The following is a 23,812-nucleotide window of genomic DNA, read 5'->3' on the forward strand; positions in this document are numbered from 1 at the left end:
AAGTCCATTCTGAGCCTGTAAAACGTCTCTGTCGTTAACACGGTTTTTGAAACAAAGCCCAGAGTCCTTCTGTCCTGAACTGTAGAAGTTAACCATTGATTTTACCCTCTGCCAGGATCAGAGCTTTACTCCACCTGTCTGACTTCTTCATGTGTCTGTGTCACATAAAGTGACTGCTTCTTCTTCTTTGTTTGTCTTTGTGAAGCTTTACATGTAAAAAAGCAGCATCTGCATCGATGCTTCACTTATTTAATGAGACTAAATGAATGAAACACATCAAACCTGCAGCTGGTTTAAAGTGTTTTATTGGCTCTGACTGTGATTTTAAATAAATGTGCTGAAAAGCTGAAGTTAAACCATCAGAGAGTAAAAACTAAGATCTTACAGGAAGTCCTGACCTGCTCGGCTGCAGGTTCAGTTTATCAGAGTTTGAGTTTCTGTGTGAAGGTCGAAGTTCAGTCATCACACGAGTGACATGTCATAAAAGTCACCAGGATACTCGTACAAACACTGATCTATAACATAGAAGCAGGCTTTATGTCTGTATTATTCTCTACATACAGACTGTAACACTGACCTGAAACTTTAAACTCGTCACTTAAGAACCAAAATTAAACATTAACAAGTTTATTTTGTTTCTTAGCAAAGTTCACATTTTATTGCTGCTTTGCTGAAGTTTGGTCGAGTCGGGCTGTAAATGATCTGTGACACAGACACACCTTATTGACCCGTCTGCTCACACTTTTCCTCACAGGCTTTGATTTAACTCTGTGGATCAGCAGTGACATGGTCACAGTGGGTACTGTAGCAGTCAGCCTCATGTCCCGTCTGAAGCAGTGTGAGAGTGTCAGTAGATGATCAGCAGAGGAAAGTGAAGCTGCTGTGAGCTGATGTCCTGAAGGGCTTTTAAAGAGTCTCTGAGTTTGACAGGAACATGAAGATGTTTGTGGTGTTTGTGATCCTCCTGCACGGTAAGTACACCTTCCTCTCTCTGCTCTCATCATCAGCTTTTCTTTCATCTCTCTCTCTTTAATGTGTTGAAGTGCAGCAGGAGGAGATTTCCATCAAACACTGGATTCAGATCAAACTAACAATCCAAAGCAGCAACTTTCAAATCTCTGGATTCTTCTTGGTGGCTTTCAGATGAGCTCATGTTACAATCAGCTGCTGTGTGTGTTGTTGTGTAGCTGAAGCTCGGACTCACATTTCATATGTGACCAAAGGAAACTTGGTGCTGTGTGACACACTTTAGATTCTCTGCTGCTGCTTTGAACTCTTCAAACTAAAGAGCCAAACGGATGATTGACTGTGCAGCTCTGACATGGCACCAAATGTCCCTGTTATCAGCTGCTGGATGGACGTTATCAGAGCTTTTTAGTGCCACACGGATCACCCGTAGGGAATGCCAGGACTGACATAATGAATTAATTAAATACACCATTAACTAATTAATTAAATGTGTCATTAACTAATTAAAATGGGAATTAATTAAATAAATATTATTGCCACATTTAAATAATTATTTAATGGTATATTTAATTAATTAATTTTGGCACAGTTGACTCCTTCAGGTCTCACCATGAAATAATTTATCTGTCAGCCTCACCCATCAAACTCAGGGGGCGGGGTTAACGCTGATCGAGTCAAAACCATTGCTTTGGCCTGGTGGCCATTGTTTTTAGCACACAACAACCGGCATGTTGAAACTAACAGAACCCTTTTTGTGTGTCACCAAATACCATTTTAATATCTTTTTAGCCGAGAATGTAGAGGTTTAATCTTCATGTGTCTGGTCGGTTCATCAAGATACAGCCTCTTTGTAAAAATGCTTCGATGATTTCGGAGATGTCTGCCCAGTCTCACGGCAAAGCGTGGATAGACCCGCTCGCCTCGCAAGCAATCGAGCTGTTATTACCGCCGACAAAGTGCAGGCCCCGGTACACAGCTGTAGTAACCCCCGCTGACACAGACTTCATTTACTGAGGTTATATTTATCGAGTTTTTATTTCCTGATGTTCTTATGTGTCCTACCTGTTTCAGTCGCCAATTCTGAATTATAACTAACATTAAAAACATGTTTAAGGAGGAGAGAGAGCAAATAAATCTGTTTAACATCTGATCTTTGGGTTTTTGTTCAGTAATCAGCGTGACCTGTGTATAAACGCATAAAAGAGATAACGTTGGTGTTTCCGTCATGTAGTAACTGCTGGCTTTAACTGTACAAAGGTTGTTCGACACTATGAAACACATACAGACTTCATGATGTTCGGCTAATATTTTTATTGTAAATATTAATCTTGAGGATAAACGGCCCTGTACACCACAGAGCCACGTCAGCATATCCACGATATCTTCAGCTCTATGAGTTAACACAGTTTCACAGATGTATCACATGAAAGTGTCGGCAGCATCAAACTAATCTAACAGTCATCTACAAATAATTCACGGGTGATGTCAATATGATTTTACAAAAATCATCCTTATTACTGCCAACTATCCGAGAGACGTGAAAATCTACAATATAAAGAGCACAAAAATATAGCAGTCTAACGCAACACTGTAACAGAGATGAACCGTCAGTTTGTCACAGATCAATGTGGAATGAAAGTGATTGGTTAAACAAGAGTGTACCGAGCTCACAGCCCCAGTGTTCCAGTGACATCTCTGAAAACATCTGAGCACTTTTGCAAACATGTTCTATGTTGACAACCTGACCAGACATGTGAAGATTACGCCACGACATTCGTGGCTAAAACACTATTAAAGGTGTAGTTGGTGACAGAAAAACGGGGTATTTTAAAACTTTACACCACCACCATTGCTGCCTGTGATTTGAAATGCATTCTGGGCTGCCCCAAGTCCACACAAGCAATCGACTATCTAGGATTCACCTGTCTTGACTTACTTTGCACAGCAACCAATCAAATGTTAGAGAAGCTGTAGTGGCAGCGTTAACCCCGCCCCCTTAGTTTGATGAGTGAGGCTGACAGATGAAATGATTTCAAGGTGAGGCATGAAGGGGACAAATAGATTGCGTGGGCCTGTACAGGAGACAAAGAAAAAATTTTAACAAAATGAAATAGTCCAAATCAGAAAATAGTTACACCAAAGTAAACTGGATCTGGGCTTGTTGCAGGGATCTGAAGTTACTAAACATTTTGTGAGTGTATGCACTCACACTTAGGACCATATAATGATAAATATGTGCGTGATGAAAGTTGGGCAACACGCTAACGTCCTTACTCCACTCTGTATGCTTGTATGGGTCTGACCCTTTCACTCCTCTGATTTTTTCCTCGAACATTTTATTTGCCTTTTTGTCAAGTCTGTCTTTGCACGGACCTGAGAACTGTGAGAACTGACACTAACGACATGACAAGAAGTACTGACTGACAGGGACTAAAATACACTGGCAGGCACATGAGGAAACCAGGAACAGGTGGGCACACAGCTAGAACTCATTAGGCTAGACAAGACAAGAAAGCAAAGCAGAATACACCAACATGAGACAAGACCTTCAAAGTAAAACAGGAAATCCACAGACTGAACTCAAAGACAATACTAACACAGTGCAAAAATAAAAATAAAAGCATTTATCTCAGGCATACATGTGTACTATTTTTATTAAGAGCGATTAAGCTTGTGTTCTGTCATGTAGTGACAATTAGTTCATTACCAGGCATCTGGAGAACTTGAAGACATTGTGAGAAGGTAATTTATCCATTTAAATCAGCTGTGATGGATCAAGGACACATCTAAAACCTGCAGGACACCGGCCCTCGTGACTGGGATTGGTGACTCCTGCTTTATAGAGTTAAGCACCGTGTGATTCAGGTGTGTTGACCCAGGGTGAGATAAAACCTGCAGGGACACCGGCCCTCGTGGACCAAAACACTCATAACCATGAACAATAGAAGAAAACAGACTAATAAACAACAATACATAATCAAAAACACAGGGCCACAGGCCCAGGACCGTAACAAGTGATTCAAACAGTATCGCACATCCTCACTGCAGGTGTGAAGAAGGAAACCTCAAATACAAAATGATGTAAATTTATGAAGATGCTTTGACAAAGCTTAAAATCCTACTATCAGTTTTGTAAATGTTAAATTTAAGTTTCAAATGCGAACAGAATATACATCCCATAGAACAGCAAACAGCCCTGTAGACGGTACATGTTTCTCCTCTAAATTTAATTCTGTCATTTGCTGTAAAAAATCTATTTTATTTTGAAGGATCAACATGAAATGATCAGGTTAGCTTAAGAACACCAAACTTTTAATGCATCAACAGCTGCGTGTTGTTGTTATCAGGACTTTAACTGGAGATGAAGATGTTGCTGCCACTCCTGGGGTCCGTTCTTCGTACCTCGCTAAGTAGGTTAGCTGGATTTGATTGTTGACGATTTCGCGTGATCCTGGATCGTTCGGTTCTCCGAAGCTCATCCGGGACTTGCTGTCATAGCAACAGATCCGTAAGTGTAAACCTGCTTGGGAGCAGGCTTACGTTATGTAAACAGGATTAGATCGCGGCCACGCAGGTATGTCCGCTTCATTTATACGAAAGCAACAGCGATATTTTACCACTGTTTTACCATAAATAAATATTATCAATGTAACTAAAGATAATGCAGCACTTGATCCTTTTATTGATTTCACACAGATACATACAGGTCATTTCCTAAAAAAGGGAAATGTACTATTAACATTCTATTACATGTATGTGATTATTACAGATGTAATTCATATTTCAGAGTAGTAATAGTAAATTACTTCATGTAAGCAAGATGAGAGACCACGGCTATAAAAGCGAAGGTGGATTTGGGAAGCCTGTCGCAGCCATGTCCTGTCCGTATACGCGAGCAGCCCATTGCGGAAGGTGCAAGATTGATAAGGAGAGTCCTCAGAATCCAGCGTATATTGCGGGATAGACAGGATCCTTTAGCTCAGCGCGACAGTGTGCTCATAGAGAGATATCGATATTCCTGTGAGGGTATTATTTACTTAACCAACTTGTTGACGAGGGGGTGCAGGACCACCACCTGTCTTTTTTTCCTCTGCCCTTTTCTTGGTTGCTGTTATGAACAAACTAACAGAGTATTACAGGCCAGTATTACTTTGCCAAGAGACGAAAAGCAATCTAAGAGATAAATATTACCATTCTGTAGAATACTCCTGTATTCCACTTTTACTTGTTCCCATGTTCTTGTGGGTCCTGTTGTGGCTCTAATGTGAAAGGGGATATAATATAACATATTATAATATAATATAATGCCATATGATATTGGACAATATAGTGTCATATGATAGATCTACCCTACCGCCTACTGGTGTTGGCCAGAGGGGCCGATGGCGCGATATGGCAGCCTGGCTACAACCGTAGCTGCCTCCACCAGTGTGTGAATGTGGGAGTGAATGAATAGTGGTATCGTAAAGCGCTTTGGGTGCTTTGGAAAGCGCTATATAAACCCAATCCATTATTATTATTATTATTATTATTATTATTATTAAATTACTTACGAGTTTAATTTGTCAGCAACTTTCTCCCAGCCCTCTCTCCTTGCTTTTGCAGCCTTTGCAGTGTTCCCTTGCGTTTTAATTAAACTCTGAAACTCCTGAAATCCCTCACTCATGAGTTCTTGCTCTGCTGCCGGAAAATACCGAGCACGCCCCTTCGACATTTTCGCCGACCAATCAGAGGGTTGCCGATCAATGTTTCTACTATCGATGCGTAGCCCCTTTTACGACACCCAGTGATGTCACATTACTGCGTCCAGCTGTACTAATCGTCAACAGCAGGTGTGTTCGGGGAACCGGATTAGCGAGCTCACGGTTAGCGCGATGGTTTGGTCTTGGATGTGTCATTTGATCTTGGATGTAGTAAGTGACGTACGAAGAACGGGCCCCTGGAGACAGCAGTCGCCTCATTGTTCTGACACACAACACAAAACTATCCACAACACTACACACTAACTACACAAGACAACACATTAACTACACACCCCAAACACGCTAAACGTCACAAATCTCTCACGTCTCAAAACTCGCTCTCTGTCACATTGTCCATGGTAACACTTTTATGCGTTCTAACATTCATGTTCATTTTTCAACAAAATGTAGATATAAATAAGAGATGGCTTTCCTCATTTCACCGGTTGCAAAATAAACTTTTAGCACATTTTCAGGCGAGAATGTGGCTGTGTAAACTTCAAATATCTGAGCCGACCGACACATCGTCTTCAAACCCCGTGGTCTTTCACTACTCGGGTTAAACATGATATATAAGTCACTTTGATATCCTAAGATGTTATTGTTTGACTTTTTTCAGTGTTTTATTTGTGACTGAGTGCATCAGTTTGGCTGAGATTAAAGTTATTAGATTAGATTAAATTAAACTTTATTAATCCCTCGGTGGGGTTACTCTGGGGTTTTCACACAGCTGAATAAGCGTCAAACAGAAAACTGATTAAACAGAAGAGTGCGATGGTCGAGAATTTACGCCAGCGTAAATTCTTGTTATTTAGATAACATGGAGCAGATGGCACAGTTTCACTTCACCAAGAGAGAGAGCTCGTGACGTAATTCTGAAGGCCGTCACAGTCGCTCACTTCCGGCCTACCCGGCTTTCGGAGGACCCAGCCTACTTAGACCACGAAGGCCGGGTCGTCAGGTGGATACAGCATCTGAATTTGGACAGCCCCGACTGGGGCACAGTAATAATGGTGACATTTAACTTACAACCCCCCCCCTTTGAATGTCTCCCTAATTCTGAGGTTTCAAGGTTGGCAAGTATGGTTAGTGCTTGTTGGATAGGAAAAATCCATGTTTCAATACTTTTCATAAAACATGGCTGAGATTGACGATACATATTCTACAACTTTCTGAAACTACTTTATGTGGACCCAATGAAAAAATCCACTGCATATACATAACAAGTATTTTTTGTTGTGTGTCCTTGTGTCTCCTTCCAGTTTCCCAGCATGCCATCTCCATAGTGGTGGAGGTGTATGAGGGGGAATTATCTGTCCTGTTGCCTTGCAAGTACTCAGGTTTTATACCTGAAAATCCCACAGTGCTGTGGACTCGCAATGATCTCAACCCCAAATCTGTCCACCTACGACGAGAGGAAACAGATGATCTTAAAGGGCAAAACCAGCGTTACAGCGGGCGCACATCAATGAGGCCTGATGCTCTGGACACTTCAGACTTCAGCCTCACTCTGAGAAAACCAACAAAGACTGATAGCAGCATCTACACCTGCTCCATCGGAAATGAAAGAAAAGAACTGAAACTGACAGACATACAGCTGCATGTCAAAGGTAAGAAACTCAACACCTGTTATTATAAAGGTCAGAGGTCAAACTAAAGAGTAACAGAAAAGATCTTTCTAGTTCTGAAAAAACTGATAAAATAGTAAAAATGTTTTCTAGAAGCAACCACTCTGAAACACCAAAGAAGAAAATAGAATCTTATTGGTGTTTCTACTAAATCTGGATGATTTGATCCAGAAATTCTTACATGTGCAGGAAAACCAGCACCTCACCTGCCTAATAGCGAGAGACAATAACAAACCAATATTCTCTTATTTATGTGTAATTACTATAACAGTAGTACTGTGAAGACCTGGCACAGTTTTGGCTCACGAGCTTTCCTGATATTTTTTCATGCAGAATAGAGATTTTAATGACTCGACTATTGATATTTTTTACTGGCAGCAGAGTGAGAGGTCAGTAACACAGATGCTCAGATCTCAGCTCAGATCAATTCTATGATTAAAATCAGTGTGACTGCTTGTTGAGTCTGTGTTTCCACAGGCCCCGCTAGTTTAGAGAGTTATTCCTCATGAAGAAAACAAGACAGTAAGCGATCGATCGATCTGGGAGGCCCCAGTTGGTGTCTCAGGAATGCACTTCGAATCCTACCACCAAATGACCCCTCTGCTTGTTGCCTTTTATTGAAAACACCGTTGCAACACACACAACAGTTTACACAAGCACCTCCCACCGTAAACCCCCCCCTTTGGTTACAAAAGACAAGGCACTGTGTGTGTGCTTGAACCAAGCAGTAGGATCAAATTATTAAATTCAGTTCTTTGCATTCTTTTGGCAAGGCTCAAAGTGGTCTAACTCAAAAATGATCTTTATTTTGCATTCCCGCAAATGGGGAGCTGTTAGGCGCTCTCATGCACCCACAGCTCTGAAATAAATCACAAGAAACACAATGACAACATTTAACAATTTGACTTAACACTGCTGCTTCTTTAGTTACAGAACATCTGGAAAATACTCTCACCTATTCATTTTTTCCACATTTTGTTATGTAACAGCCTTATTCCAAAATGGATGGAATCAGTTTTTCACCTCCAAATTCTAAAACATTTGCTTAAAATTTGTCCAGGTGTATTTAAAAAAGCTAAAATTAACAGATGTACAGAAGTACTCACAGCCTTTTCTGGGACACTAAAACTTGAGCTCAGTTGAATCTTGTTCCCTCTGATAATCTGTCAGATGTTTCTTGATTGGAGTCCACTTGTGATAGATGCAGTTGATTGGACATGATTTGAAAGGCACACACACCTCTCTGTATAAGGTCCCATATTTGACAGTACATGTCAGAACACAAATCAAGCCTTGAAGTCTGCAGACATTAGTCAGCTCCAGTGTTGCTCAGTGGAGAGAGGAGAACCTTCCAGTAGGAGAGCCATTACTGCAGCACACCCGCAATCAGGGCTGTATGGTACAGCAGCCAGACTGAAGCTGCTCCTCAGTCAAAGGCACATAACAGGCTACCTGGAGTTTGCCAAAAAGCCCCTGAAGGACTCTCAGATCATGAGAAAGAAAATTTCTCTGCTCTGATGAAATCTATATTGAACTCTTTGGCCTGAATGTCAAGTGTCATGTATGAAGAAGACCAGGCACCACCTGGTCAAAACTCTCCCTACAGTGAAACATGATGGTGGCAGCATCATGCTGTGGGATATTTCTCAGTGGACAGAACTAGAACATTTCCTAAATGCACCAACGCATACAGAGACCTTGTTAATAACAACCTCCTCCAGTGCCCTGGATCTTGGACTGGGTGAAGGTTTATCTTCCAACAGGAAAATGATCCTAAACATAGAGACAAGATAACAAAGGAGTGGTTTGGGACCACTTTGTGCTCTTTGTTCTTCAGCGGTCCAGCCAGAGTCTAGGCAAGAACACAATCAAACATCTCTGGAGAGATTAGACAATGCCTTTGCACTGACACTCCTCATTCAGCCTGATGGTGCTTGAGAGGGTCTGCAAAGAAGAATAAAGAAAATGCATAATAATAGGTGCCAAGCTTGCAGCATCATACTGAGAAAGATGCAAGGCTTTAATTGCTGCCAAAGTTGCTTCAACAAAGTTTGCGAATACATGTTATTCTAATTTTTTATTTTTAATATATTTGCAATAATGTAAAGCATTACCCTGTCATTGTGAGGTAAATGAATCATGGGAATCCCAGGTATTGTGTGTGTAGAAATTTGAGGTGAGAATGAATGTTGGAATAACAAAATGTGGAACAACTGAATACTTTCCAGATGCAATTTTAGTTTTTTTGCTTTACTGTCCTCTCAGGCGAGCAGGTGGAGGTAAAGGTGGAGGAAGGGTCAGAGTCTGTGATCCTGCCCTGCAAAACAAAATCTGACCTGCCGGAGGACACCACAGTGGAGTGGACTCACTCTGACCCTGAACTGATGGTGGCCCAAGTGCATTCAAACAATAGTGATCACCCGAAACAGCTGGACAACCTTTACTGCGGCCGTGGAAAGATGAACAAAGACCTGCTGAGAACTGGAGACCTCAGTCTGACCCTGAAATACCCCACAGAGAGAGACAGTGGAGGATACATCTGCACCATCTACAGGGACAAAGACATCTTGAGACAGAAAGTAGTGCTGCAGGTCAAAGGTCAGACATGTAGATAAAGACCAAGGGTCAGTGTTACAACAGCACATCAGAGTTCAGAAATCATGACATTATTTTTGATATTGGTCCACAGAACGGTTTCCATCCTGGGCCAAAGCTCTCCTGGTTCTCCTGGTTCTTCTTGTGGTTTCTGGAGGACTTTTATTTCATTACCGGCACTATTTCATGTCAGGTGAGTGTCTCCTACTACACTACCCATAATGCCGATGGTCAGCAGGTGTCCTCTGGTGGCTCCTTGACTGTGGCTCACACAAACTTGTTCCAGAAGCTGAAAGAGTTGAGAGTTACAAACAGCTGATACAGAGAGCTGAAGAGAAACTTCCAGGTTTGTTCCAGAAGTCAGAAAACCTCCTTCAGACTCAGTCATTGATCAGTGAAACAGCTCCACAACATGACTTTACTAAACAGTGTTTGTGCTTCACTGCATTGATCTGACACAGAGGCTGCATGTGTACTTTATTTATCCCTGTAAAAGTCGTACTAAGAATAAAATCTCTTTCCAAGAGAGGCCAGCAGAGTGCAGCAGATGTGAAAACAACCAATACAAGTGAACAGAAATGTGAATAATATATAATAAGTTTACATTGTTGTAAACCAAGTATTGTTTCAGCATTTTGCTGTTTTCTAATAATATTACAAGAAATGGTCCCAATACAGAAATCTGTGGAAATCCATGCCTAGTTTTACTTTTTGAAGAAAACTCCTCATTTACATGAACAAACTGGAATCTATCAGATGTGATTCAAACCACTGCAGTAAATTTCCTTTTAATAACTCTGGTGTGTTCTAGTGTTTGTAGTAAAATGTTGTGGTCTACACTGAGGTCTAACAGGACAAGCACAGAAATAAGTCCACTGTAACAGGTCATGAGGAGAACATTAGTAACCTTCACTACAGCTCATGTTGTGCTTTGTTGTCCTCTCAGTTTACCAGGTGGGGGTGGATTCAGGGGTGGAGTCTGTCTTGTTGCCCTGCAAAGCCACAGTTTGGCTGCCTAAAGATGCTAAAGTGGAGTGGAAGGACAAAAACAACAGGAAGGTCCACGTGTATGAGAACGGCTCTGACCAGCCTGAAGAACAGGACGATAAATACAAGAACCGAACAAAGACGAAGAGAAACTTACTGGAACCTGGAGACCTCAGTCTGACCCTGCAATACCCCACAGATGGAGACAACTCCACCTATACCTGCACCGTCTACAACAGGGAGGGAAACATGCTGATGACGAAACAAGTGGAGCTAAAAGTCAGAGGTCAGTGCTGTAGATACAGATACAGGCTGCATCAAAGTGTCACATGTAGTTCTCTCACATCAGTTGGATTATATCTATAGCAGCAAACAGCAGCTGAGACACAAATCTTTGTCTGTGTTAATAAAGTTGGATCAGTTCAAATAGTTTGTTGCTCTGCACTTGAAAGCTGTAGTTTTTCTAATGCACCACCTTCATGTTTCCTTCATATTTGAATCCCCCTGTAGATACTGACAGGTAACCATGTCACACAGAGCTCAAGCCTTTGAATCCAGCTGTGATTGTTGAGTTTCTATTGAATGCCATCCATCCATCTTCATCCGCTTTATGGGTCGTGGGGGCAGCAGCCTAAGCAAAGAGGCCCAGACCTCCCTCTCCCCAGCCACCTCCTCCAGCTTATCGGGGGGAACACCAAGGCGTTCCCAGGCCAGCCGAGAGATATAATCTCTCCAGCGTGTCCTGGGTCTGCCCCGGGGCCTCCTCCCGGTGGGACATGCCCGTAACACCCAGGAGGCATCCTTGTCAGATGCCCGAACCACCTCAGCTGGCTCCTTTCGATGCGGAGCAGCAGCTGCTCTACTCTGAGCCCCTCCCGGATGGCCGAACTTCTCACCCTATCTCTAAGGGAGAGGCCAGCCACCCTTCGGAGGAAGCTCATTTCCGCCACATGTATCCGCGATCTCGTTCTTTCGGTCACTACCCACAGCTCGTGGCCATAGGTGAGGGTAGGGACGTAGATCGACCGGTAAATTGAGAGCTTCGCTTTTACACTCAGCTCCCTCTTCACCATGACGGACCGGTGAAGCGTCCGCATTACTGCAGCTGCAGCCCCAATCCGTCTGTCGATCTCCGGCTCCCTTCTCCCATCACTCGCGAACAAGACCCCGAGATACTTGAACTCCTCCACTTGGGGCAGGAACTCATCCCCGACCCGGAGTGGGCACTCCACCCTTTTCCGGCTGAGAACCATGGCCTCAGATTTGGAGGTGCTGATCCTCATTCCCGCTGCTTCACACTCGGCTGTGAACCGTTCCAGTGCGAGCTGGAGGCCCTCACCCGATGAAGCCAACAGAACCACATCATCCGCAAAAAGCAGAGATGAGATTCTGAGGCCACCAAAGCGAAAGCCCACCGCCACTTGGCTGCGCCTAGAAATCCTGTCCATAAAAATTATGAACAGAACCGGAGAAAAAGGGCAGCCCTGGCGGAGCCCATCACCCACCGGGAACGAGTCCGACTTATTGCGGGCAATGCGAACCAAGCTCTTGCAACGGTTGTATAGGGATCGAATGGCCCGTAGCAATGGGCCAGACACCCCATACTCCCGCAACACCTCCCACAGGACACCCCGAGGGACACGGTCGAATGCCTTCTCCAAGTCCACAAAACACATGTAGACTGGTTGGGCAAACTCCCATGCACCCTCAAGTATCCTTGAGAGGATAAAGAGCTGGTCCAGTGTTCCGCGACCAGGACGAAAACCGCATTGTTCCTCCTGTATCCGAGGTTCGACTAGCGGACGAACTCTCCTTTCCAGCACCCTGGCATAGACTTTCCCAGGGAGGCTGAGGAGTGTGATCCCCCTGTAGTTGGAACACACCCTCCGGTCCCCCTTCTTAAAGATGGGGACCACCACCCCGGTCATTCTTTCTATTGAATGGACTTTTTCAAATCCAGCTGTAGGCCTGTGTTTGTGAGCTCATTAACAGCTGTTTGTTTAGAGAGACATGGTCCTCACAGGACAGCCACTACAAACATATGATTTTATAGAATATGATGCATTACTGCAGATTCAACACAATAGAAAGGATTTGAAATGAGCTCAGCCTTAAACATGTGCAGCAGTAATATTGATCCACAGACACTGATGGGAACATTTTTCTGCACAATAAGTACTTTGACTTTTCATACTTTATGTACAATTTGCCAGTACTGCAGTTTTGTGTGTAGTGAGGTGTTTTCATGGTGTTTTCTTGGTGCTTTTACTAAAGGAAGGCTTCTATCAAATTCTTCCACATGTTGTCAAACTGAGCTGTGTGATGAAGTGAGTGTGACAGAAGCACTCAGACTGTGTTTCTTACTTTGTTGTCCTCTCAGTCCCCCAGGTGGAGGTGGATTCAGGGGTGGAGTCTGTCCAGCTGCCCTTAAACACCACACTTCACCTGCCTGAAGATGTTACAGTGGAGTGGAAGGATAACAATGCAAAGGTCCACGTGTATGAGAACAGCTCTGACCAGCCTGAAGAACAGGACCAGGTTTATAGAGACCAAACGAAGATGAATGAAGACCTGCTGAAAACTGGAGACCTCAGTCTGACCCTGAAACACCCCACAGATGGAGACAACTCCACCTACACCTGCACCGTCTACAGCAGGGAGGGAAACATCCTGATGATGAAACAAGTGGAGCTGAAAGTCAGAGGTCAGTGCAGTAGATACAGGTCAAAGGTCAGACTCATGATGGTGGTTCAGTCTCAGTGGCTCCATCCAATAATGTTACAGTGTTAGCATGTCTGATGTTTGTGGCTGTTTTGGTTTTTATTTGATTTCCTCCCAAATGTAAAAGCTTCAGCAGATGAACTGTAGGAGCAAAGTTCATGTGTGAGACTTCATCTGAAAGGTAACATCTTCTAGTTTCTGAACATGTGTTTGTTTAGCATGTGGCTAAAACACAGGCTAAGCTACGTCAGCTCAAATCTCAGTAACAACCTTCTTTGGTCCTCATCTATAATCAGTCGTATCTGAGTCACAATAACTAGAAGATGATATCTAGCAGAAGTGTGAAAATCTCCACATCCTTTCTCCATGTTATCATCCAAAGCTGTGTGAAGTTTCAGAGCTCTGCAGCTAACAGAGACTTTCAGTTTGCTGCTCTCTTCCTCTGACAGCTCCATTCTTAGGGAGCGTTAGTTCTCTGTTTCACTTTATTCCATTTATTCAGTCTGATGTTCTCTGATCTGTTTCTCTTGTTTAGTGTCTTAAAGGCTGCCAGTGCCTCTCTTTGCTTTAACCAACCTTTCTCTTCATTTCTGAGCTTTTTAAGGACTTTAACTGATGCATCAACCTTTGAAAATGAAAAGAAATCAGTCAGATTCATGGCTGCATCAAAGTGTCAACGCCGCCAAGGATGGTCCCAAGCCCGGCTGCAAAAGGAGGGTGGTCCCCTGCCGAATCGACCAGAACCAGCTTTCTGGGGAAATGGGGCATGAAACTGTATAGATCCAAATCGATCAACGTCGCACATTCAAGATACTGCACGAGGGACTCAGGATGCTAGTGAGAAGTGGACTACTGTCCAAGGTAATATTCGAATTTCACTGAAAGTGGCAATCAACATTGGTGTATGGAATGTCCGCAAGGGACATCACGTTGGCCAGAACGAGATCATCGTGCAAGAGATCCAGCGCTGAAACATCCAAATTGCAGCTTTGTCTGAACTTCGTCTAATGGGATCAGGTACTACCAGCATCAAGCCCTCTTCCTCCAATGAACCCATGACACTCTATTATTCTGGGGTAGAAAAGTGTTAAGCAAGCGACGGCTTCAACCAGTGTCCTCGCTTTCCAACCCATTTCAGAACGCCTTGCCACCCTAACCATCAAAGGAACGATCACGACGCACAACACCTCTGCCTATGCATCAACAGAGACCAGCTTGGATGCGGCCAAGGACAACTTCTATAACAGTCTTTGACTCATCTTGGACGCTACTCAAAAGACTGACCTCATCATTATTGCCGGTGATCTGTGTGCCCACGTTGGATCTGAACGACTTGGCTGGGAGGCTACCTTGGGTCATTCCCGCCATGGAGAGATCAACTACAACGGACTTCATCTTTTCTCCTCTGCTGCGACCAACAAAATGGTCATCGGGAATACCATCTTCCAGCACCCCATTAAACACCAGCTCAGCTGGAGAAATCCCAGTGGAAAGGATTCGGCAATGCAAGACTATGTGCTAATAAATGCCTGATTCTGATCATCCCTTCAAGATGTCTGTGCAATGAGGGGCTGTGGCTTTGATCACTACCTTGTTTGTGCTCAACTACAATTGAAACTCGAGCACATGAAGCAGACGCCATCCAAGTTTACAAATTTACATTTGAAAATTTGCGATAACGATATAACTGACGATATAATTTACACAAGATAAAATACTTAACAACTCCACAACTTTATTAGTGCAAAAAAAAACCCATCAGTGTATTTTCACTTAAAAAAGCAGCTGTTTTTTATGTCCATTAAAAGTTATATAAACATTTAACAGTGCAAATGCAAATTCCTCGCTGACAGTGTAACCAAAAGGCATTTCCAGTAGAAACTGTCCGACATATCCTCAGCATAACCATGTATAATATCCACAAAACTTAAAAAGAGGTTATACACAACACAATACAGTAATATTATGGTGAAGCACAGTATGTATCACTCCGCCAGGCCCCTGACTATGATAGCCATAATGCTCCCACAATCCATCAAGCTGTGCGGCTTCGTAGCTTAGCAATGTCGTACTAAAACATTTGACAGATTTTCGAGCGCTGTGTACCTCATAAATCGTTTCGGGGTCAGTAAGCACAACTAGAATTCATATGTAAGGCACACGGGATTATAAGGGGCACTGTCGATTTTCAGAAAAATCAAAGGATTGGTTTTAAGTGTGCCGTATTTTCCAAAAAACACAGTAATAACGACGGCCTGCTAGTATGCTCTACCAAACATTTTGCTTTGGTGTGTATCTGACGGACGAAAGCTAAACCAGTTCCACACCGCTGAAGTTGCAGCGTTTTTACAAACCAACTCTGGTTCATCTGTTTCATTCAATGATCCGCTTTCTCCCTTCTCATTCTCCGTCGCCGCCATGCTTTTTCCACCATGTGCGTATGAAAACAAAGGCACTGCACATGCGCGTTTTACCCATATTCTATTGCAATATTTCATTTCCTTATCATTGCCTAACATTATACCGGTATTACCGTGAACGGTATGATATGGCCCAGCCCTAATTCCAACACGCCTTTTTGAATTGTTTTGCACTGCTGGCTGATTCAGACAATGTGGATAAAGAAGAGCAAAAAATTGCTAAGGCCATCCTTGAAAGTGCCCGCCTACTCTGTCCCCCAACCCGGCACCACACCCAGTTATGGATATCCGACAAACGTCTCGATCTGGTAGCAGAGCGCAAGAAAGGAGAACTGGTAGACCTTGAGCGTTACCGGCTGCTCAATCAAGAAGTATGCAGGATGATGAAGAGGGACCGGAAAGCTTACTGGAACCAAGTGGCTGAAGACCTGGAAGTGGCATCGTCGAGACATGACTACCCCACACTTTACTGCTCATTGCGTCGTCTAAGCAGCAAATCGAAGTCCACAAATGACAAGATCAAGAAGGCTGATGCTACCTTTGTGCGCTCAGTAACTGAACACCTGCATTGTTGGAAGGAATTCTTTGATGGCCTCTACAATAATGACATGCTGCAAGGCCGAACTGAAGTGCCTCCCGAAATCGACCCCCCCCCCCATGCACCAATGTCAGATGCCGAACCAACAATTGAAGAAGTTAAACATGCAGTCCATGCATGCTATCTTTGCCAAAAATGATGCTGGACCAAGTAACTGTGGAATCAATTAAAACAGCCTCCTTTCTCAACTTAATGGACTAATTCAACAGATCTAGAGAACAGATGAGATACCGAAAAGGTGGAGGAAGGTAATTACCATCTCACTTTACAAGAAAGGTGACACCCGAGAGTGCGAGAACTATCGTGGAATCAGCCTTCTTTCCATCACTGGTGAGGTCTTAATGAAAATCGTTCAGTCATGCCTACAAAAGCATCATGAGCAGGCAAGCAGAGAAGAGCAAGCCAGCTTTCGACCTGGGCGCCGATGCTGTGATCAGATCATCGTTCTTCACCAGCTGATTGAGCGAAGGGTTCGATGTGGACAGTCGACAGTGATTGCCTTCATTGACCTAAGGTCTGCTTTCGATTGCATCAATCAGACTGCCCTGTGGAGAATGTTGGAAGCAGAACATGTCCCCAAGAAGATCTTTACCCTCCTCAAATCAGCCTATCACGGCTTGCCTTTTGATGTAGCAGAACCCCGCCCACCGGAGAGTGCATGATGCACCCAAGAAGACTTGGATCAAGCAATTTGAAGACTATCTTAAACAACGACGTCTAACACTCGAGCAAGCGAAGGTGAGGGCAAGAGACCACAAGGCCTTGATATGCATCGTTGATCAAGATGGAGACCCTACGGCACACACAGTGACATATATGGCTTCGTGGACAACCTCCCCTGCCAAGTTCCAGCTAGGGACAAAAGACCGAGAAGAAGAATCAAAGTATCACATGTAGTTCTCCCAAATCACCTGGATTATATCCATAGCAGCAAACAGCAGCCAATATACAAATCTTTGTCTGTGTTAATAAAGTTGGATCAGTTCAAATAGTTTGTTGCTCTGCACTTGAAAGCAGCAGTTTTTCTAATGCACCACCTTCATGCTTCCTTCATATTTGAATCCCCCTGTAGATGCTGACAGGTAACCATGTCACACAGAGCTCAAGCCTTTGAATCCAGCTGTGACTGTTGATTTTCTATTGAATGGACTTTTTCAAATCCAGCTGTAGGCCTGTGTTTGTGAGCTCATTAACAGCTGTTTGTTTAGAGAGACGTGGTCCTCACAGGACAGCCACTACAAACATATGATTTTATAGAATATGATGCATTACTGCAGATTCAACACAATAGAAAGGATTTGAAATGAGCTCAGCCTTAAACATGTGCAGCAGTAATATTGATCCACAGACACTGATGGGAACATTTTTCTGCACAATAAGTACTTTGACTTTTCATACTTTATGTACAATTTGCCAGTACTGCAGTTTTGTGTGTAGTGAGGTGTTTTCATGGTGTTTTCTTGGTGCTTTTACTAAAGGAAGGCTTCTATCAAATTCTTCCACATGTTGTCAAACTGAGCTGTGTGATGAAGTGAGTGTGACAGAAACACTCAGACTGTGTTTCTCTGCTTCATCAAGTCAAATCTGGTCCTCAGAGACTGAATAAAGTCCTGTCCCACTAACAGCAGCTCCAACAGTCTGTTCACTGCTTTCTTCCTGTCAGTCTTCATCTTTCTGCTGCGTCTCCTCTTCACACTGACCACTTTCTATCTAACAGTGAGCTCCCAGTGAAGCAGCAGCATTCAGCCTGTTAGAGTCAACACAAATGTCTCCATCCAAGCTCATGTTGTGCTTTGTTGTCCTCTCAGTCCCCCAGGTGGAGGTGGATTCAGGGGTGGAGTTTGTCCAGCTGCCCTTAAACACCACACTTCACCTGCCTGAAGATGTTACAGTGGAGTGGAAGGATAACAATGCAAAGGTTCATGTGTATGAGAACGGCTCTGACCAGCCTGAAGAACAGCACCAGGTTTTCAGAGACCGAACGAAGATGAATGAAGACCTGCTGCAAACTGGAGACCTCAGTCTGACCCTGAAACACCCCACAGACTGGGACAACTGGACCTACACCTGCACCGTCTACAGCAGGAAGGGAAACATCCTGCTTAAGAGACAAGTGGAGCTGAAAGTCAGAGGTCAGTGCTGTAGATACAGGTCGAAGGTCCGAGGTCATGTAGGAGTTTATTCTCTAAAACCTTTTAGTTTGAATCTATTTTTAAGTTCATTCCAATAAAATAAATTCTTTGATGTTTTCATTTAAGAGCAAAATTGTCAGGCCGAGCCACTGTGTGTTGAAATGAACAAACTAAAAAGACCATTAAAAATGGAGTTGAAATGATCCTGACTTCAAAATAAAAGCCTCTGGCATGAGTTGAGTTTGGATCAAATCAATAGTTTTGTTAGTTTAGTCCAAACCAATGTAAATGTATAAATATCAATAGTTTTAAAGCTGCTGAGATCATTCAAACACTTTGATCCAGTCATTTGGATGTTGTCAAATGTCAACCAACCAACACAGGTTCCACAGTCAGAGTCAAAGTGGAGTTCTAGCATGGACGTGACGCTCCAAGAAGCTTCAGACAGACAGTGTTCTCCAAAAGTTCTGCTCTAAAAGGAAACTTTGAGCTGGCTCTGTGATTGTTGTAGTCAGAAGGATGGAGGCTGGATCTTTGATGAGTGCTTGCACACAGGCTGTCTTTAAGTATTCTGGGACACAGCCAGAGGACAGACGAGTGTTCATTATTGGAAGCAGCCGAGGGGCAGGGACATCCCAAACTTCACTCAGCAACTTTGGAGGAATCATATCTACACAGCTTGATGAGCGTTTCCTCACTCGATTCCATAATCTGATGAAAACTTGCAGGATTTCAAAGACGGTCCACTGAGCTCCAAAGAGCTCCAAAGGGCTGTGCTTATTAGAATGAATTAAAGGAGAGAAATTACTTTACATTAGCAAGAAGCACGTTGATGTTCAAAACATCAGAGTTCACAGACTAGACAGTCCTCTCCAGATTTCATCATGTTTCTGTTCAAAACAACAAGTAACAAAGAGTCAATGTACAGAGATGAGGTTCAGCAGCTGGTGTTTTGGTGCAGCCAAAACAACCTGTCACTGAATGTGGACAAAACCAAGGAGAGAATCGTCGACTTTAGGAATGGTAAATTGCCTGTACTTGTATAGCGCTTTTGCAAAGACATGCACCACTCATACACCACTCAGCACCCACGGTTCGACAGTAGAGACTGTTAACAGCACCAAGTTCCTGGGAGTTCACATCTCAGACGACCTCACCTAGACCATCAACACCACCTCCATCACCAAAAAGGCCAAGAACTTCAAGTAAAGAGTTTTCCAAAAAGTTGATTCTGTTCATCTGGACGTAGCGTTTTGTGGGAGAAACGTTTCGTCACACGTCCAAGTGACTTCTTCAGTCTCAGCTGACTGCAGGTTTCCCCAATCTTATAAACAGTACATTTGCATAATGACTGAAACCAGCCCACTGAAGGAACGAGGAAAGAGGTTCAACTCTTTTTAAGAAGGCTTCAAGGCATCCAAGAAAGTCCAGCAAGTGCCAGGATCGTCTCCTAAAGAGGATTCAGCTGTGGGATCGGAGTGCCAACAGTGCAGAGCTTGCTCAGGAATGGCAGCAGGCAGGTGTGAGCGCATCTGCACGCACAGTGAGGCAAAGACTTTTGGAAGATGGCCTGGTGTCAAGAAAGGAAGCAAAGAAGCCACTTCTCTCTAAAGAAAGCATCAGGGACAGATTGATCTTCTGCAGAAAGCATGGTGAATGGACTGCTGAGGACTGGGGCAAAGTCATATTCTCCAATGAAACTCAGATTGTTTGGGGCATCTGGAACAAGGCTTGTCTGGAGAAGAAAAAGTGAGTGCTACCATCAGTCCTGTGTCATGCCAACAGTAAAGCATCCTGAGACCATTCATGTGTGGGGTTGCTTCTCATCCAAGGGAGTGAGCTCACTCACAATTTTGCCCAAAAACACAGCCATGAATAAAGAATCGTACCAACACATCCTCCAACAGCAACTTCTTCCAACAATCCAACAACAGTTTGGTGAAGAACAAAGCATTTTCCAGCACGATGGAGAACCGTGCCATAAGGCAAAAGTGATAACTAAGTAGCTCGGGGAACAAAACGTTGAAATTTTGGGTCCATGGCCTGGAAACTCCCCAGATCTTAATCCCATTGAGAATTTGTGGTCAATCATCAAGAGGCGGGTGGACAAACAAAAACCCACTAATTCTAAGAAACTCCAAGAAGTGATCATGACAGAATGGGTTAATATCAGTCAGGATTTGGCCCAGAAGTTTAGAGCATGCCCAGTCAAATTGCAGAGGTCCTGAAAAAGAAGGGCCAACACTGCAAATACTGACTCTTTACATAAACGTCATGTAATTGCCAATTAAAGCCTTTGAAACGTATGAAGTACTTGTCATTATATTTCAGTACATCACAGAAAAAAATGACACAAAGATCTAAAAGCAGTTTAGCAGCAAACTTTGTGAAAACTAATATTTGTGTCATTCTCAAAACTTTTTCCACGACAGTGTATACCCCCTTTACCCCAGTCTTTATGTTTATTCATGTTCTTTCTCTTACTGTATTTGTTGTTGTTCTTTTGCACTGAATGTAACTGGAGCCTCGTCATCTTGTCTCTCTATGTACTGTACTGTGTATAGCAGAGATAATAGTAAAGTTTACTTTGACTTTGACTTGACAAACATAAATTCCAGTTTGAGGAAGTGGGAGCGCTGTTTGGAGTCCGGTTGGTGCCCATGTGGATAAGGATGGTGTCGGCCTCCGGACGGGATCGTATTCTGCCAGGAAACTTGTCTAAAACGTCCCAGAGCGTCGGGCCGGGAAAAGACAGAGCGCACGCCTCCTTTATTGTGAAATTCCTCACCATGGTAACTGAACACATCAGCTGGTCTGCAGCAGGTCATGTTCAGAGTTTGAGGCTCAAAGTGTCCCATTTTCACTGATTGTTTCCCGACGACATGCTTCACGTGTGATATGGATCCTCTGCTGAAGGAATCTGCTTTCTATCCACAACCTGTTGATCCGTGTCTGACTAACAGCAGCGCAGGAAGCCCTGCAGTTACAGAGAAACTGTCTGAGTCGCATTGTTGCTGCAGTTTACCTGCAACTGCTGTGAAGAAAAAGTCTCACTGTGTTTGTGTTTGGTCCTAATCTGCTGCCTGTCTGTTTGACATGCTGGATTTCCAGCTGATCGATGACAGATTAGAAACTGATCAGTCTATTGATCACACAATATTCCATCAATAGAATTGATTTGACTTTGATTTGTGTAACAAAGTGATTTCCACGTCTCCTTCATGATGTGACAGTGTCAGAGCTGAATGCACTTGTAGAGTATCATGTTTTTATGGCTCACATTTAAAGTGTTGCAGCTCTAATGTACAGCTGTCATATTAGAAATAGAAGCAGCTCTGATTTTAGTGCTCAAAGAAATCTATGAAGTGATGAATTCACACATGAACAGTTTTCTGCAGCGTTCCTCTCGGCCTTATTTGCAGCTCCACTCTTGTTTTTGCTCTAATAATTATTTCTCTCCATGAGCTGTTTCTCTGCCTGAAGGAGGCGCCACTCCATCGCTTCATTTAGTGCAGAACAAGAGTCACATGATGCTGCTCTGAACACCAATCACACTTTGTACAGCTCATGTTGTGTTTGTTGTCCTCTCAGTGTGTCAGGTGGAGGTGGAGGAGGGGGTGGAGTCTGTCCAGCTGCCCTTCAAAACCACACAAAACCTGCCTGAAGATGCTGAAGTTGTGTGGATATGTAAAGAACCTGAATACAGGAAGGTCCACGTGTATAAGAACGGCTCTCACAAACAGCACCAGGTTTACAGAGACCGAACGAAGATGAATGAAGACCTGCTGAAAACTGGAGACCTCAGTCTGACCCTGAAACACCCCACAGATGGAGACGGTGGAGAATATGTGTGTGATGTCTGGAGGAACGGACGGGTTAGATTCAAAACAGTGCAGCTCAAAGTTAAAGGTTTGTTTGTGTGTGTGTGTGTGTGTGTGTGTGTGTGTGTGTGTGTATGTGTGTGTGTCTCTGACTGTCTTGTGTCTCCTCTGCAGGGAGAGTTCAGGTCCAGGATCAAACAGGGGACATCAGGAACAGAAGCAGCTCCATTGATCCGACTCCTCTGATGCTGATCAATCAGTTTGATCTGTGTGTTCTTTGATTATTGATCAGTGATGTCAGAGTGGAGTCAGTGTGATGTTGTTGTTGTGTGTTTGAGACTTTTAGTGTCCATGAAGGTCTCTGCTGCCGTAGATCCTCTGAACTGTGACAGAGGTCTCACTCTGGAGGAAACTCTCAGCACTTTCCAGCAGCTCCTCCATCATGGAGGACGTTCCCTCACTGTAACAGGTGGAGGAGAGAGGAGAGGAAGCACAGGTGGATCCTCTGAGGAAGAGGAGCGTCCTACAAACCACACGATCACATGACCAGAGGGGCGTGGGCTTCAGTGGTACTAATAAAGGAACAGTGCACATGTTCCACTTTGAGACGGCACACTAACAGACCACCACTACCCAGTTTATTACTGGCTAATGTGCAGTCTCTGGAGAAAAAGCTGTGCGAGCTTCGGGCAGAGATCTCGTTCAAGCGAGAGATGCAGAACTGCTGCGTGATCTGCCTCACAGAAACCCTTTCTATCGGACAAGGTACCAGACTCCGCAATACAACTACCGGGGTTCTATTTGCACCGCAAGGGAAGGTCACAGGATCTTACTGGGAAAAGCAGAGGCGGTGGTGTGTGTTTCATGATCAACAATAGCTGGTGTGATTATGCGAACGTGCACCCAGTTAAATCCTTCTGCTCACCGGACCTGGAGAACCTGATGATTAAGTGCCGGCCATTCTGGCTACCAAGGGAATTTACAGCAGTGATTATTACGGCTGTTTACATTCCCCCACAAGCCGACACTGACCGTGCACTCAGGGAACTGTACAGCGCGATCAGCAGCGAGGAAACCGCACACCCAGAGGCGGCGTTTATCACGACCGGGGACTTTAACAAAGGAAACCTGAAGAAAGTTTCACCAAAACTCCACCAACACATCCATTTCAACACTCGTGGATAGTGATGCGCGAATCA

At 43.8% G+C, this 23,812-nt stretch overlaps 1 protein-coding gene across 1 annotated transcript; it reads left to right on the forward strand.

Moving 5' to 3' along the window:
- Positions 1–780: 780 nt before the first annotated feature.
- LOC147333723 (uncharacterized) lies at positions 781–22,859 on the forward strand. Its single transcript, XM_086269572.1, has 8 exons — positions 781–971; positions 6,974–7,321; positions 9,605–9,937; positions 10,029–10,127; positions 10,881–11,207; positions 13,302–13,625; positions 18,469–18,792; positions 22,384–22,859. Exons 1-8 carry the CDS (start codon positions 935–937, stop codon positions 22,857–22,859), a joined length of 2,268 nt encoding a protein of 755 aa, XP_086125698.1. The 5' UTR covers positions 781–934.
- Positions 22,860–23,812: the final 953 nt, after the last annotated feature.

Source organism: Aulonocara sp. 'chitande type north' Nkhata Bay, linkage group LG3 (assembly GCF_057382095.1).
Source record: "Aulonocara sp. 'chitande type north' Nkhata Bay isolate Kocher_YH1m ecotype deep benthic linkage group LG3, A_spYH_male_GT1.1, whole genome shotgun sequence".
NCBI classification, from domain to species: domain Eukaryota; kingdom Metazoa; phylum Chordata; class Actinopteri; order Cichliformes; family Cichlidae; genus Aulonocara; species Aulonocara sp. 'chitande type north' Nkhata Bay.

Bases quoted from the DNA above. Each gene is read 5' to 3' on its own strand.
- LOC147333723 (XM_086269572.1), top strand. From the start codon at position 935: ATGAAGATGTTTGTGGTGTTTGTGATCCTCCTGCACG. The intron at 9,938-10,028 runs GTCAGACATGTA...ATTGGTCCACAG, and splicing joins AGTAGTGCTGCAGGTCAAAG to AACGGTTTCCATCCTGGGCC. The intron at 18,793-22,383 runs GTCAGTGCTGTA...TTGTCCTCTCAG, and splicing joins AGTGGAGCTGAAAGTCAGAG to TGTGTCAGGTGGAGGTGGAG.